Genomic DNA, 16,879 nt, shown 5'->3' with positions numbered 1-16,879 from the left:
TGCTTGTTGCAGTTTTACACAAGTCTGAATTGTTGTATCAGAAAGAAATGTTTCTGACTTCGGAGTCTCTGATCTAGATAGCGATCTACTCAAAATTGTAGAGCATAAACAGTGACGAAGGTATTCATCTACTTAGCATTTAGAAGTACACACAACGAGACTATAACCTCTGTTCTAATCTAGTGCAAGAGATAATATGTCATTATGTGCAAAAATTAAGAACGAAGACCTTCTTTAGTTGCTTTCTTTTGGTTCTGTAAATCGAGTACGACAAAAAGGTCATCGCGGTATTATCAGTGTGGTAACGTACAGTCTAACTGGACCTGTTCTTGGAAGAAACTGAGAGCATTATTCTATGACGCGTCAATTTTCTCTCTGCGTTATATCTGGAGAAACGATGTGTGGTTCCTATGCCGACATAATTACAAAGTTGAAATTACTTACCATCATATTTCATATTAAAACCAAACCAACAATTCCAAATTTCCTTTATTTAAATTATTTTATATTATTTATTAATCGTTATTTACCTTGCTATCTTATTATCTAATATTTTGGTATTATATACACGAAATACTAGTATCAAATGAAGTCAAACCACAACATTCTTCTGTTCGCCTAATTAATCATTAATGCAAAATTCATAACTCGACTCACCGGCCGAATGGCGGATTTTTGTCAATATTTTCTGCAGTAAATCTTCTCATATTACTTGCATTTTGACGATGCTTCCTTACTGGCGCCTATCGATATTAATTGAGTTCATGTTTTTTACCTTATTTTAAAACCATTTATCTTCTCTCGTAGATTCATAAATATGGTCTTTTGTTTGCAATGCTATTTATTATTGCAGGTTCATGCGTTAACATTTATGATTTCATACTGAATAATTTATCCTAGATTTTCATTTGTCTTACTCCTAATTTTTCATTTCATTTAATTTATCTAGTTCTAAAAATTATTATTCTTCTTATATAATTTTACGGCGATACTAGTAAAACGGCGAAAGATTTCCTATATTTAACCAAGTCTAGCATGACAGTAATGAACATGATATGAAATATGAAAAAAATCAGTGGAAGTTTAATTGCAGAGAATAACACCGTCTGAAAATTTAGTTACTTCTTTAAACAGATAATAAGGAATGCATACATTTTGCACAGTCGTTAAAGAACAATAGTTTTTAGTAATTTTTAAAATTCAGAATTTAGATTTATATTGTTTCCTTTTTGAATTTGCCAACATGCGCTTTTGATTGAATTCACACGGTATTTTATTCCGCATTTCGCTTGGCAATAAAAGCTTATATCTGTCTGTAAATTCGATATTGAGAGGTTCAACATTTATTCCTGTCGCAAAAACTAATACATTTGAATCAATTACCTTCTATTGTTCTCATTGTGTTAACATGTGTGATCAATAAAACAATCCATAAATAAAATCAAAATTAATCAAATGTATAGAAAGAATAGTTATGTTTTCATAGTTTCAGATACATTCGGCGTAACGCTTGTAATGATTCCACGGCTGGACATCGAAAATAGGACTCTCTATTGAAGCGGCTTTCTATATTGTCAAAAGTGGAAATCGGAAAAGTCAGTCAGCACAGATGGAAATGTGCTTATTTTTGGCTAACGCAGCTACAAGGTTCCCACAATGTTACAAACAAGAGGTAACTAAAACTGCATTTTTGGCAAATACCGATCCCAGTGCATGATGGAATTGTTACAGGTTGAAGAAAGTGAGAGTATGTTACATGCGTGAGTTAGTAATGAATCTAAGCGAAAGAAAGGCGGAGAGATGTGCCCGTTAATCATCGTAAAACTGGTAATTTTTTTAGTGACAGGCTGCTTATCTTTTCTCCCTAACATTCGAGCACTTTTCGCAAAAGTTCAGGCGATCACATTAGGTCTATATATACGTATGAGGTATACGTAAAAAATGCCATACTTACCCCAGTAGATATTCTACAACCTACTCATGCGAAAGCACTCTGTGTAATGTGAAAGCGTTGCACATATCAGACATTGCATGAAGTGTATGATATTATATAGGAGTAGTACGCCCTAGTAAAGTGAGCCACTTTGCGAATTTCAAATGTTTTTGTTGAAATTATTTTATATCCAAGTTGAAAACCGATATAAATAGAAACCGGCACAAGTAAATATCCTCTGAACGAAGAGTACTAAAGCTCAGTTACACACGGTAAATTCCATATCAACGTGGCAGAACTTATTTTTTGAATTGGCCTTATTCCGGCTCGGGACGGGATGACTATTTAGTTAGTTGACGCAATAAATTGGCACGTTGTTTTCTCAATATCTAGCTCTATATTTCATAGAGCGAAAGCATGAAATCCAAATAAAAATGAGATTTCCGCAACATAAAGAGAAAAAATCAAAGATGTAACCTTGTCAAATAAAAAACCAAATTTTCTATGAAATTTCGACATATTTTTTACTTTAAAGATTTTCGTACATGACCGTCTTCAGCTCTATAATTAGCACTTAACATAAAATCACAATTTAATGAAAATGATAATTGCCGTTTGTTTTTCTAAATTAATAATTCTTCGAAAAAATATTTTTTCTCCCAACGAAACAAAAAATATCGTCGAGGAGCTCATAGAGATACGAAACATTCAAAATTAACCGATGTCCTTCAACACATTTTATAAAACGTGTTTCTTTTTTAGAAATGAATGAGACCTAGGGAATAACTGGAAAAGAAAACTTTAACAAAAACGAATCTAAGCTTAATCTCTAAATGCTGAGTAAATTGTACACGCTCACATTTCTACACAGACCTAAAATAAATTACTTACTAGAAACTGGGATGTTTATTTTTTGAATATTTTTTGGTTATTAAATTATTTTTTTTTTAATTTCTTCAAAATATTGTTTCTTTATTTTTTTTTGTGTGTTCTTATTCGTCTATTGATTTCATATCATTCCAATCTACTCAAAATTGTAGATGTGTTTTGTAATTGTGATTCGTTCTTTGCCAATTTATTATTAAAATTTCTATTGAAGAAATATAAATTCAATATTTACACAGGAACAAAAGTACGTAAGTCTATTGTTATACAATATAGTAGCGTTAACAAAAAATTATCTAGATTTATTTTATTGTGTTGATTTCAATCATTTTAAATCATGACATATTTTTGTGTGATGATTTTCCTGTTTGTGTAATTACACGAAATGTTCTAAACTAAAATGAAATCTATATTGCTGCAGCAGTTTGGGGATTCGCATAAAAGTTTTTTGATTTGTCGTTGGTTTCTACTCAATCGTTAATACAAAAATATTAAATAAATAAATGGAAAACAAAACAACTTTCAAACTAATCACTGTATAAACTCTAAATGAACAATATTCTAGAGGGGAGGTGCTGCATTGAGTTTAACTCATCTGAAGTGGCTCTAAAAGCCTGCAAATCCCATAGCACTGCTGTTTTCTAAGGGTCACTGATGCATTTTCGGAGCATGATGCGTCATTCCAAGTCCTAAATTAATGTGGTGGGGGTTGTGATGCGTTGGCTGCTGACCATGATTGTGATTACTACTCGAACTGTTATTATTGTTCTGTTGGGCTGCCTGCCGCTGCGAGTTTTTCTTGTTTTTCATCCGACGATTTTGAAACCAGATTTTTACCTAAGTGGCAGACACAACCAAAATCAGCTCAAGAATATTTCAAAGAATCTTTCATTTGAAAATAATAAAGGAAAAGGACGATATTTATTTTCACTACCTTCCGTGAAACTTGCGAATAACAATAGAAACAAAAAGAATGAATGTCTAATTAAGAAAGAAATCACTCTAGAGCTCTGGAGAAATAGGAATTTTTTTTTGTTTAAACTATGCTTATCTTAGGAATCACGCAGCAAAGTTTCATGGACGAGAAAATTCTGTAAGAACTACAATGGTTTACGCCCTTAAAGAAATATAGGATATACAGTTTGCTCCTATTTGCGTTAATTTAGAAGAAGAACTTTCAGAAAATTTATATGGAAAAAACCACTGCACTATTAACTAATATTCTTCCCCATTTCATTTTTTTTTGCTCAAAACGAAAAAATCATCTTTTTGTTTAGAAAGTAAATGAACAGCAAAATATCTACATTTCTACCATGAATGAATCGATACTAATACTAGAAAACAAAGCAATCAAACAAATAAAGGAAGGAAAATCAGCAACACCGATACAACTCAAAACTAATTACATTATTAAAATTACCTGTCTTTCAGTGAGGTTCAAATTTCGCGCAAGCTCCCAACGTTTCTGTTTCGATACGTATGCATTGAACAGAAATTCCTTTTCTAACTCCAGTGTTTGGAATTTGGAGTACGGTTTACGTTTCTTACGAACTGTAACTTGACCAGTCCATTCTAAAGGATTCGTAGGTGTACATGAACCTACAGCACCAACACCAACCGATAAGCTCGAACCTGTAGAAGGGGAATTGCAAAAATATATTGTATTGATTAGAAAAATGTGCAGTTCAACAACCTAAACAAAGAACGAAAATTATGTTTGCAGCAAATTTATTGGTTAAGATGAATCAATATTTTCTGTAAAGTCCTCGGTAAATAGTGGGCTAAATACAAAAATAATGTTTGTAGAACAAGACTAATGAAAGTTCTATAGTTGTTGAATCTAATAGAAATTCAGGTTTACGGCTTCAGAGATTTGTTGGTATAATCCAACAACAAAAAACATCTCAAAATATAAACGATATACAATTCCGAAAATTGCACTTATTTGTAGAGAATAGGGCATCACCACGGTCTATTATCTCCTCGATTAGATATATAAATTAGCTTTCAGTGATATTGCGTCTTCGCACAAAAGATTAGGCATATGCAAATCCATGACCCGCCGGAAAGCTCTTATTATGTGTGTATAGGCATAGTTACTCAGATTGAGCTCTACTCCAACGTTGTTATGTCAAGTTTGCAACACATGCGCTATTCCTTTTTTCAAATTTAATTTGCATTCAATGGCTTGTAATATATCTATAAACATAGACCACAATGCATTTGCAGGGTCTCCTTGGATTAGAGATACATCGTTACTCAAATGACTGATCAGTTTAAGTGGCACTACTAGGAAACAAGTGCTCAAAATGTCAGGACATCACGCAGCCGCCTAGATGGGCTCGGGAAAGACCAGCTATCGAGCACTCTTACACTAATTGGATTTCAACTTACATCTCTGTTCTTAGTGAGGGATTTCAAGGAAAAGATCCTTAAAGCTTTGCAAATGATAAACACAATTAGCCACGACCACTGGAATTCGAACCAAGGGCGACGAGGTCAAGAGGCGAATGCTCTAATCTCCCAAACAGTTTCTCCCAATTAGTGATCAGATATAGTCGAGGCAGAGCTGGCGAGAGGGAGGTGGAAAGGAGAGATTCTCCACGGGCCAAGAGTAGAAACTTCTATGGAATAAAGGACAAAAAGGTCCTTGCATAATTTTCACCCCAGGCCCCTTTACGGCCCTGAGGAGTTGCAGTCATATTAATCATATTTCCCTCGATATAGAAATAAATAATCTTGACCAGGTTTTTTATGATAAAAAGTCTTTCTGTTCAATTTAAAAAAAAAAGATCTTTAAATTGTTTCTATGACATACACCCTCGATCCTTCAAAGAGGATCTAACCAATAATGATGTTAACACTTTCATTTTTGTTAGACTTTACATATCATAAAGCCTCTACATACATACATTCAGAACATACTTGTACAGAATTTATGATATGCGAATTGATTGTGTACACATATGAAATAAATGTAATGGGTCTGTATAGAAGAATTTTTATTGCAATATTATTGCCCAATGAAATACTCGTTAAATTTCCTCCAGACCTGGCAGAAAGGCCACACCAAATAGACTTATTGAAGATTGGAGCAAATCTGTAGATGATGCTACATCTCATAAAGTTATGTGCCACTGTATTAAACCGCACTCTTGGGTATAAACTGGTAAAAAGTCATAATTCAATTAAAATAAGCGGTGCTTCAAATACCAACAGTTGATTCTCAGTAATGATTTATGGCAATACATATTTCACCAAACTGAAGTGTTGCAAATACATTTTGCATAGGCATAAGTATGGAATGTTACTGGTACAACGGTTTAATGTGTACTAACAACTGTTGAATTACTTGAACTGGGTAACATATATGTAGTATGTGGATAAACATACAATAAATCATTCGACTATATCTTTGAAGGCCTTTGAAGGTTAGAGAGGAGGCTGTTATGGATATGTTTCCGAAATGAATAGAATTTGAACATTAAGTAGTGGCGAAAGTAAAGCAGAAAATAATTCCCTAACAATTTCTGATAATTGAATGCCACTTGGAAAAACAGGTAGCCATTACTCCTACAAAGTGTTTGCTCCATGTAAACAGGTCTTTAACGAGTTGCTCACTCCCTTCTTCGCTAATTTAGCTACTATCGAAGAAGACTGCAAGTTTAAGAAAGGAGAAGTGCTTTAATGCTACATATGTATGTACTTATTCAGAATTTCAGGAGATCATTGAAGACGGTCATTTACAAACATAACGTTAGAGGTTATCATGATGCGATGATAACCAAAATTATAAAAGCTACAAGCAGTGCAAGTACGTGAAAGATGACGGATAGCGGTTTTGGACTTCAATACTTATAGATAAGTGAAAATAGTAAAGGATATTTTTGAAGGAAAATATTCTATTTCCCATTTGTTAAAAACATGCTTTTTTACAGTTATTTCGAACCGATTTCATTTAAATTTGCTTACAGCCAATGAAATTAAAAAATCTAGTTGATCATATATTGGTAATTAGCAGTGTACGTAACGAAGCCAAAAGATGTAACTCGCGAGCAATGTTAGAGTAAAATAAACTAACAACTTGTTAACAGCAAAAGTGAGCCCCATAAAAGGAAGATATAAAATAAACAATTAACTGTAGAAAATAATCGCATGTATAATTGTTTTATTGTCGATCTTTTAAGTATAGCAAAAGGGGAAACCAACATTTTGTAACGAAACAATACTGTAACAAATCACTAATTAACAATAGTATGACACTCTGCATTTACAAATGAATCTGAGAAAAATCCATGATTTGTTCGGTAATTACATTAGTAATGTACAATAAGCCTAATGCAAATTTATCGCGCAATAGTATGGACATTTTTAGTCTTGCTAAAATAATATCTAACAAACTTTGAAATATTGTCAAACTAAACATAATAAATGCCTTTTGGAGACCGGTGTTTCATAAATTTCAAAAGGATCAGTTATGGTTATATTGAACGACACGACATGTAAACATTGTATTTTCATGTGCGTGTGTATATACTGCGAGTCAGAATCGCTTGGATACGGCGCGTATCAGACAAAGACATCATGACATTCTCAAGCCAAATTTTTTACTGGCACCAGAGTATAACATTTATTGTCGTATAATATAAATGTATAATTTGTCCTGTCTTTATTGTTACATATTGTATAATATATTTCAAGTTTTAGATCTGCTTTTAGTTAGTTTAGAAAACGATATATAACACATCGACTTGAGCATGGTGGTGTAAAATTGACCATAAAAATTAAAAAGAACCGTACAAATCAAACTCCAGGTTTGGGAAGGAATTTAATTTAAAAAAATTTCCAATACAATTCATATTCACCGCATCATCATTTTTCGCATCTTTTTTGTGAACACGTTTGGAAGGAAGCGAAAACAGGATGCACAAAACATCAAAATATCTGTTTAACTAATACGTTCCGGAGCAAATTGGATGTGGAATAGCTTATGCTTCGGTTTTCTACAAGTTGAAGCAGCAGGGAGAGGGAACACCATCAACCAAATGAACATAACAACATTTAAGAAGAGCACAATCTTAACCCACATTATCATCTTGTTGACATAGCCATGATTTATATCTTCAAGAAGCAAAACGTCAACTTTTGTTAGCTTAATATTATTAAGGAGGTCATCCCGTGAAAAGGACATTTTTTGGCTTTTTTTTGAATTTTTTTGCGAAGAACTGGATAAAGATACAAATACGAATTTTTCACCATAGATTTATTAATATCTTGAGCGTGTATAGTAATTTTTCCAGCCCGATGGCATAGTTCGTTATTGAAATACAGAGCAATTTATACAACCATCTCCAAAAAAGGTGTTTTTCTGCTGCCACGATAGAGGGCGCTGATCATCTTAAAGAAAAAAGTAAACGGCATTTTAACGTACAGGCTTAACTACAGTCCGCAAACTAGGATTATTAAAAAATATTAAAAACTACATTTTTGGTGCCGTGTTAAACTTTTTTTGTGTATTTTGGTGTTTTTTCACGGCTTCTTCAATGGATGAAAACAAAACTACCGAATGAATCGCAATTATCCTAGTTTGCGGATCGTAGAAATATGTTTTAAAGAAGCGGCGAAAATTTCAAAAAATTCCGTTAGATAGATTTTGGGCTACGGTGGCAGCCGATTTTCAAGATGCAGTTTTGAGAAAAAAGCATTTAAAAAGTTTTTAGCCATAAAATCTCAACTGACCATTAATCGGGGATAATAATACAATAATAATCGTTGACGCAACAATCCATATTGGATCAGGGCCTTGAAGTGTGTTAGAGCACTTCATTCAAGACCGTAACGGTACACTACAGTATATTGTAGGAGACAATGTGGTCAGCATTGCGCTCGCCCGAGATTATTACTCTGATTTGACTCAGGTACTCATTCACAGCTGAGTTTCAATACAAATCCCACTGCCACCAGTGAGATTTGAACCGCGTCCTTCCGTACGACAGCCTTGTGCTCTAACCACTTAGTTATCCAGACACCTCGGGTATACCTAGTCCATAAACGTTAGGTTTCTTCAAAAAACACATGTACAGCCTTGGCTTCAATTCTTGTCCTTTTAACGAAGCGATTCGAACGTCATTCGGACTGATAAATACAAGCTTTATTACGGCGATCGACATAAATCTGGCATGTGACTCATTACGTGTTTAACACTATAATTTCCGAACGACTCCGAATATTAAAAAATCACTTTCCCCATATATTCTACACTATACCTAGATACAATTGATGCCAAAAAAAAATTCGATTCCGCGGATCCGACACACCGGATGACCCCCTTAAAGACATGGCACAGGATAAACAACCTGCAAACCGTGTATAGCCACGTATTATATACAGCAATTGCAAATGAATGAAATCTGACTTAAAGTCGGATGCGGGAGCATATTAGAACGACGGATAAAATACATTGGCGAATTGCTTAAAATTTAACTTGTTGAGTTGGACATCACGCTAACTGCAAACGACGGAATATTAATACCGTCACTAACCACTGAAAAAACCTTTCGCGTAATATATAAATTGAGGAATCACAAAAGTCGCTTGGATCCGACGGTATATTATGTTAGACGACTAGTGCATAAACATCATACATATTCAGAAACTGAAACTTCCTTTTCCTTCATGACCGCATATGGTATCATAGCTAGGATAAATCTTTACACAACCATGAGAGAATTGAACATAATTGATCGGCAGCATTTAATATCTTCGACATACCGTCGTGTGTCCCCTTTACTCTAGCATTCTAAAAGGTTATTCGAGATTTAGGGGTGAATACGAGGAATTATTATACATCATCATTAAGTGCACTCAATTGCTGGTTTAGGCTGATGATATTACTACAGAATGTGCCCTAAGGAAAGCAGCCAATCAACGAAAGCAAGATCAAATTAACGTCGGCGCCATCAGTGCCAGTGACATACTAATCAATCACTGATAGGAAGATGTAACTTCGATGAAGTTAAATCACTTGCCTATCTAGAGTGGAAAGTCACAGCCAATATGCGCACAGCTGTTATAATAGTAGCCAATAAAGCTTACTTCAGTCTACCAAAATTCATTTATTCTTCAGAAATTTGGGCCATAAGCAAGCAAATCGCGAACTATTGGCCGCGTACAGAGAAGATCTTCCGGAAAATCTTTGGCCTCCAACATGATGATATACAATTCCGACGCCTGTATAACAACGAAATCTTTAGACAACAAATAAAATTAAGCTTAATGGGGTACAGTGGTTGGGTTACTTGGTTCGAATATATGAGGAAGACTGTCCAGAAAGCTCCGGCGTATGAGATGAAAGACAGAAGATGATGGAAGGATTTTAAAAATATGCATTTTTTTACAAAATTCCGGGGAGTCAAAGTTATTGGTTCGATTCAATTCACTAAAAAAAAACAGTCGTTTTTTATCGAAAAAGAATCGGACGATTAAACACTACATTTTTATGTATTGAATAAGCCTGCCAAGTTTCAAAAAATCAGTTCAGTAGTTTTCGAGTAATTTTGGCAACGATTTCAAACATGTGATTTCTCGAAAAACACATTTAAAGTTTGCGATACGGATTCTTCTCTTTCAACGATCACATTTCAGTAAATTTTATTCGGATCCAATTGAGATTTTAAGAACGTATTCTCAGTTAGTTGTTTTTCAAATTGGGATAAACTCTTTAATGAAAATAATTGTTCTATGTAGCCGCAAATATTTTGATGCAGTAATGCTTTCCCACGGGGCTGAAAAGAATTTCCGAACAAAATATATATTTCTTCCTCTTCTTTAACCTTTGCCCCTTTCAGAAGCGAGATCGCCTCAACTTAATCGGTTGCGTCATCTTTCTCTGTTAAAGGCTTGATCTGGATATAGTCGCAAGGCTTGCAAATCATCATCCAGCGTATCAAGCTATCGTTGCTTCGGCGGCTTTTTGGTCTTTCCCATCGACTTCGATCAAATTCCAAACCAACCTTGGCAAGTAAATTCTCGTTAGCCCGAATTACATGACCATACCATCGAAGGCGCCTTTCCCTCAATTTTTTCATGACCGGTGCCTGCTTGCTGAAGATATTGATCCGTTGAAATTTGCTCGAAATATTCTCGCCATCCATCCGTCGCGGGTCGAGGAGAAGCGTTTAATGTCTTGTTTGCGCTGTTGTCGGCTTTTGACAAACCGAAACAGATCTCTCTTCCCAGATGTCCAATTTATCGTAGATCTTTGCAGTGGTCCACTCGGGCAAAATGGCAAATTGATGTTTTATCATTAAAGAACTTATGGTAGAGGGGTTTCTTTTCATGTGCCTTCATTTGGACATCGTTATTCCAAAGCCAAGGATCTCAGTTGATTACTTATCACGCTTGGTGGCCTTGAAGGTTGCATAGCTGCTTTGTGAATCATGTTTTTAACTTGGTTCCACGATTTATTCGTAATGGTTGTAATTGCGTAAGTGAGATCGTTTCTTATTTTTTTCCCGAAATCATAATCATTTAATGTGCGGCGGCCCAGTGTGCTCCTCACGCTGTTTTATCTATTGCTAGATTCGCAAGACAGTAATCAAAGAGCCGATGTTGAGGTGCGATAGCCTCATATGGAACGACTTTGCAACCAATAACGGTGGTAAAATATCGGATATAGTCGATTCGATGTTTCCACTATCAAATGTATGAAGATGAGATAATTGTCTGATGAGCCATGAATTCACAAGTACAAAATCATGAGTGCCCGTAACTATACCCTCGCAACCCTCATTGTGCGTTCCAAGCTCTTTTCACCCATGGCACCTATCAGGTCCTATCAGATTTGATGCTATTTCAGGCTGGTCTTTGTATCAAAAGTTACCAGAGGGCACCCTTCTCGACATCAGGTCGACTTGTCTGTGATGCTGTGATGAGTATGCGGTGAAAAAGTGGATCGTTAGATCAGCTCATATAATAACAGTGCCATTTTTATCGTGTTGTCGCAGTTTTTGACAACACTCCATTGAGTTTCTCAATCAATGTGCTTTTTCCGAAGGGGTTCCTCCGTCTTTCCAGTTAATGACAATATTTAACGAGTAGGCACGTATTTGTTGTGCTCTTACTAATTTACTTACGTGCTGACGCCCTTCATACGTCAAGAACGCTTGCGCCTTTCTTGACAGGAACGGGGTTCGTCCTGTCGCGTCAGTTGTGCTTTTGTGCAAGGCTTTCGATATCTCAACACGATCATTTTTGTTTTTAACGACGTTAAATGTATTATCTTAGTCAGCCTGCCGCGAGACCTCTGACCAAGAGAGATCAGGTAGGATTTAGCATAGTGGAGTAACTCCAATTAAACTTTATTTATCTTTTTCATTGATCTTAGCATTTGATTTTTTTGTTCAACTGAGAATAGTAGAATAGAATATAGAGAAGTACGTTGCCCCAAATCTTCCTTCTTTGTCTGGGCTTGGGATCAGCATGCTATATAAATAACATATGTGATGCCGGAAGAATGTCGTTACAAACATGATGATCGGATTAAGTCACAGGCCTCGGAGAAATGCTAGGGCGTCCACCTCAGTCGACGCGGCAGGACGGGCCCCGGTCCTGTCGAGAAATGGGCAAGGGTTCTTGACGCATGGACGGCGTCAGGACGTAAGCAAGTTAGTCCGCACACAACGAACAAAACAAATACGTGTCTGCACGCTAAATGTTGGTACCCTAACTGGAAAGACCGAGGAACTCGCAAGAGCCCTTCGGAAAAGGTGCATTGACATCTGCGCACTGCAAGAAACCCGATGGTCTGGTTCCAAAAGCTGCGACATTGAACGCGAACGCGGTAAAAATGGCTACAAACTTCTCTATTTTGGTAACCCACACACTCAATATGGTGTTGGCATTGCCATCTCAGAGGGTTTCCGTGATGCCATTAAAGAAGTCGAACGATTTGATGATCGGCTGATGAAGCTCACCATTATATCAGCTGATCGCACTATTCACTTCTTCACCGCGTATGCACCACAGACAGGCCGACCTGATGCCGAGAAAAATGCCTTCTGGCAACTTCTCGATGAAAAGACTTGTCACGTGCCTGCTGACGATTACATAATCATTGCCGGCGACCTTAACGGTCATGTGGGTGAAAAGGCAGACGGTAACAGGTGCCATGGGGGAAAGGGGTTCGGAGCGCGCAACGAAGATGGCGAGCGTATAATCGATTTTGCGGACACCCATGACCTTGTACTTATGAATACATGGTTCATCAAACGATTGTCTCATCTTCCCACATTTTATAGTGGGAACAATAAAACGCAAATCGACTATATTCTCATAAGACGTCAACATTTTACCACTGTCACTGATTGCAAAGTCGTTCCCTATGAGACCATCGCACCTCAACATCGGCCGTTGATTGCTGTCCTGCGAATTAAGCCACCGATAAAACGGCGTGAGGAACGCACTGGCCCGCCGCGCATTAAATGGTGGCGATTTGGTGAGAAGAACGAAGAAGCGGTCTCACTCATGCGATTGCCAACCATTACGAATGTGGAAGAATCATGGAACCAAATGAAAGACACGATCCACAAAGCGGCCTCTGCAACCCTCGGGGTCACCAAGCCGGGTAAGCGGTACATCAACCGAGATACTTGGCTTTGGAATGATGATGTTGAAATGAAGGTCCGTGAAAAGAAACGCCTCTACCACAAATTTCTCGACGATAAAACGCCTGCTAATTGGCAAATTTATAAGAATGCCAACCGGGAAGCAAAGAAAGCGGTCGCTGTCACCCGAGCGAACCATTTCAAAAATCTTTACGATAAACTGGACACTCGGGATGGCGAGAGAGATCTGTACCGACTTGCTAAAAGCCGTGATAAACGCACACAGGATATCGAACACTTCTGTTGTGTTAATGACAAGAACGGTACTTTGCTTACTGATCGTCGAGCCGCGACGGATAGATGGCGAGAATACTTCGAGCAGATTTCAACTGAAGAATTTGCTCATCCTCCACTTCCACAATCATTGCCGACATTTGGAGCAGTTCCACCAGTCAGCGCAACTGAAGTCGAGGAGGCAATAAAACAAATGAAATCGGGGAAAGCAACAGGACCTGACGACATCGCATCTGAGCTCTGGAAAGCAAAGACCTGGGACCCAACACCGTGGCTGAGTGAATTCTTTAACCGGGTTATTCAGGAAGGAAGAACACCATCTGACTGGCAAGAAAGTACCACTGTTCCAATATGGAAAAAGAAAGGTAGTCCAGCAGAATGTTCAAATTACCGTCCGATCCGGTTACTTTCCCATACCATGAAGATTTTTGAACGCATTCTTGACAACCGTATTCGCGAAATCGTTGAAATAACCGTGAATCAAGCTGGATTTGTCAAGAACTGCGGAACTACTGACGCAATACACGCTGCGCGGTTACTCATGGAGAAACACCGTGAGAAGCATCGCCCTCTTTACATTGCCTTTCTGGATCTAGAGAAAGCGTTTGACCGTGTACCACACGAACTCATCTGGTATGCTTTACGACAACACTTCGTGCCAGAAGAACTCGTGCGCTGGGTTCAATTGCTCTACCACGATCCGAAAAGTAAAGTTCGAAGTATGGCGGGTGTATCAAAACCGCTTCGTGTCTCTGTTGGAGTTCATCAAGGAAGTGCTCTCTCACCACTCCTCTTTGTCCTTGTTATGGACACCGTCACACGGGATATCCAACGTCCAGCGCCCTACACACTGCTTTATGCAGATGATGTTTTCCTAGCATCTGATAGCAAAAATGATCTCCAGCAACTTGTTCAAAAATGGAATGATCGCCTCATGCAACACGGTCTCAGATTGAATTTAAACAAAACTGAATTTTTGACGACCGATCCCCATGAAACAGGCACAATCACTGTCAGCGGCAGTGATCTGCCCAGATCTGAGCGATTTAAATACCTCGGGTCAACGCTATCAGCCAATGGAGAGCTGCGTTATGAAATTGCTTCACGCATTAACGCAACCTGGATGAAGTGGCGTTCCACAACTGGTGTCCTTTGTGATCGACGTATCAACGAACGTCTCAAATCTAAAATTTACCGCAATGTTGTCCGTCCAGTCGCTCTCTATGGTTCTGAGTGTTGGCCGACCATAAAAGACAATGAACGGCGTCTCGCGGTAATGGAGACGAAGATGCTACGTTGGACTAGTGGCGTCACACGTTTAGATCACATCCGAAACGAGGATATTCGCGATCATTATGGGGTTGCACCGATCGTGGAAAAGTTGCGAGAGAGGCGTCTTCGATGGTATGGTCACGCAATTCGTGCAAACGAGAATTCACTTGCAAAGATTGGTCTGAACATCGAAGTCGATGGTAAACGACCAAAAGGCAGACCTAAGCAACGGTGGCTTGATACGCTGGATGGGGATTTGAAAGCCTCGAGATTGCACCCAGATCAGGCATTTGATAGAGCCAAATGGCGAAGCCGATCACGACGAGCCGACCCCGCTTGTGAACGGGACAAAGGCTGAAGAAAAAGAAGAAGATATGTGATGCCGGATACTGAATGCTGCTTTCTTTGTTTTATTTGTTTGGATAAAGGGTTAATTGGAAGTTTTGAATATACATTTACGGCGAAAATCCCATCCCAACTACATTATAATTTCTTTACCCATGAGAATAAATCAGCCCAAAGATCACTTGACGTATAATGCAAAGAATACGCAAACGCATCAATAGCCATAGTAGCACAATATCATTTAAATGTTACTAAAAGAACAAGATTGGATGTTTTATTGCCTTAAAAACAATATTCTAACTACTGTATATTATAGTCATAAAAATATAAAAGGCACACTTCGCACACAATAAAACGGGTCATTAATTTTATGAATGCTTAATCAACAAATAAAATTTAATTTCCTTGGTAATTCTTAAAGAAAGACCTGCCCAAGGAGTATAATATATAAATTTACACACAATAATTAGCTAACATCAACTATCTTTTATATTTACATGCCTATGTTTTGAAGGACCCTCTATTTTAGATAAGTGTATTGAAACAATCGATAAGCATATACATGATTAATTGTTAAATGTATAGGTTTTAAGAATTGTGATGCCAGTAAATTGGTAACACTTAATTTCAAATTGAGGTTACTCACCTGGTGCCGAATAAGTTTCTGTTGTGTACGAGCGCAATCCAGTCGAGGTATAGCCAGATGCCTCATAGTTTGATTGCGATGCCCCTTCAACAGACTGACGGGCCGTATGTCGATCATCAGTCAGGTAGGAAGATTGATCTCTATAATTCCAATATGGAGGCTGCGAAAAAAAAACATTGATGCCAATTTCGTTAGTTTAAACATACATTTTAATTTCTTGAATGAATGATTATGGTTTTCAGTACAGAAACTCTTAAACTTCGAAGTAAGACGTATTTCCAAAAATATATCAAATAGAGTACTTATAAATACACAAATATATTATAGGACAATAGAGATCTATGCAAAGAAACTGCAATATGAAGCTGCACACGGTTTTTGTACAGCCTTAAATCGACGTTGTAGTTTTAATGAAATAAGTTACTGAGATTCTTGGGAATATACACTATATTGAAGGAACTGCTGCACTGTGACATTGGAGACTTGGTGAGAATTCTTTCTTAGTTACCACGATTTTCTTAGCATTATTAACGGATGTGGACCATTCTTAATAAACTCCAACAGGTGCTTTACAAATCAATAAAATATATACAGTTAAGAAAACGGAGAAACGACCATTCCATCGACTGAAAAGTGAATTTTCTGTGAAGCGGGAGGAATATCGAATCCAATTTGAAAGCAACCAACTGTCGAAGAATTGTAGTCAAGTCAGATTTTGAAACTTTATTCCTACCGAAACGTCAACAACGCCTCGGATAGGAATTGACCTTACGGCTTCGGCCTTTGGCTATCGAAAACGGACAACAGCCGTCAGAATGTTCGTCTTCTCCAACTCAAGCGGGAATTCCATCGATATAACCTGGACATTTTGGACCTAAGCGAAGTAAGATAGTGGGACTC

General features: G+C 37.4%; 1 protein-coding gene across 1 annotated transcript; it reads right to left on the bottom strand.

The window, feature by feature from the left end:
• Positions 1–160: 160 nt before the first annotated feature.
• Positions 161–16,142, bottom strand: LOC119653122 (homeobox protein abdominal-B; the record flags this gene model as incomplete). Its single annotated transcript, XM_038057648.1, has 3 exons — positions 161–3,655; positions 4,239–4,450; positions 15,980–16,142. Coding segments are annotated over 3 exons (564 nt in total), but the record flags the coding sequence as incomplete, so codon positions are not given.
• Positions 16,143–16,879: the final 737 nt, after the last annotated feature.

This window comes from Hermetia illucens, chromosome 3, assembly GCF_905115235.1.
Source record: "Hermetia illucens chromosome 3, iHerIll2.2.curated.20191125, whole genome shotgun sequence".
NCBI classification, from domain to species: domain Eukaryota; kingdom Metazoa; phylum Arthropoda; class Insecta; order Diptera; family Stratiomyidae; genus Hermetia; species Hermetia illucens.
The sequence above is the reverse complement of the archived record's forward strand: the minus strand, read 5'-3'. Positions and strand labels throughout refer to the sequence as shown.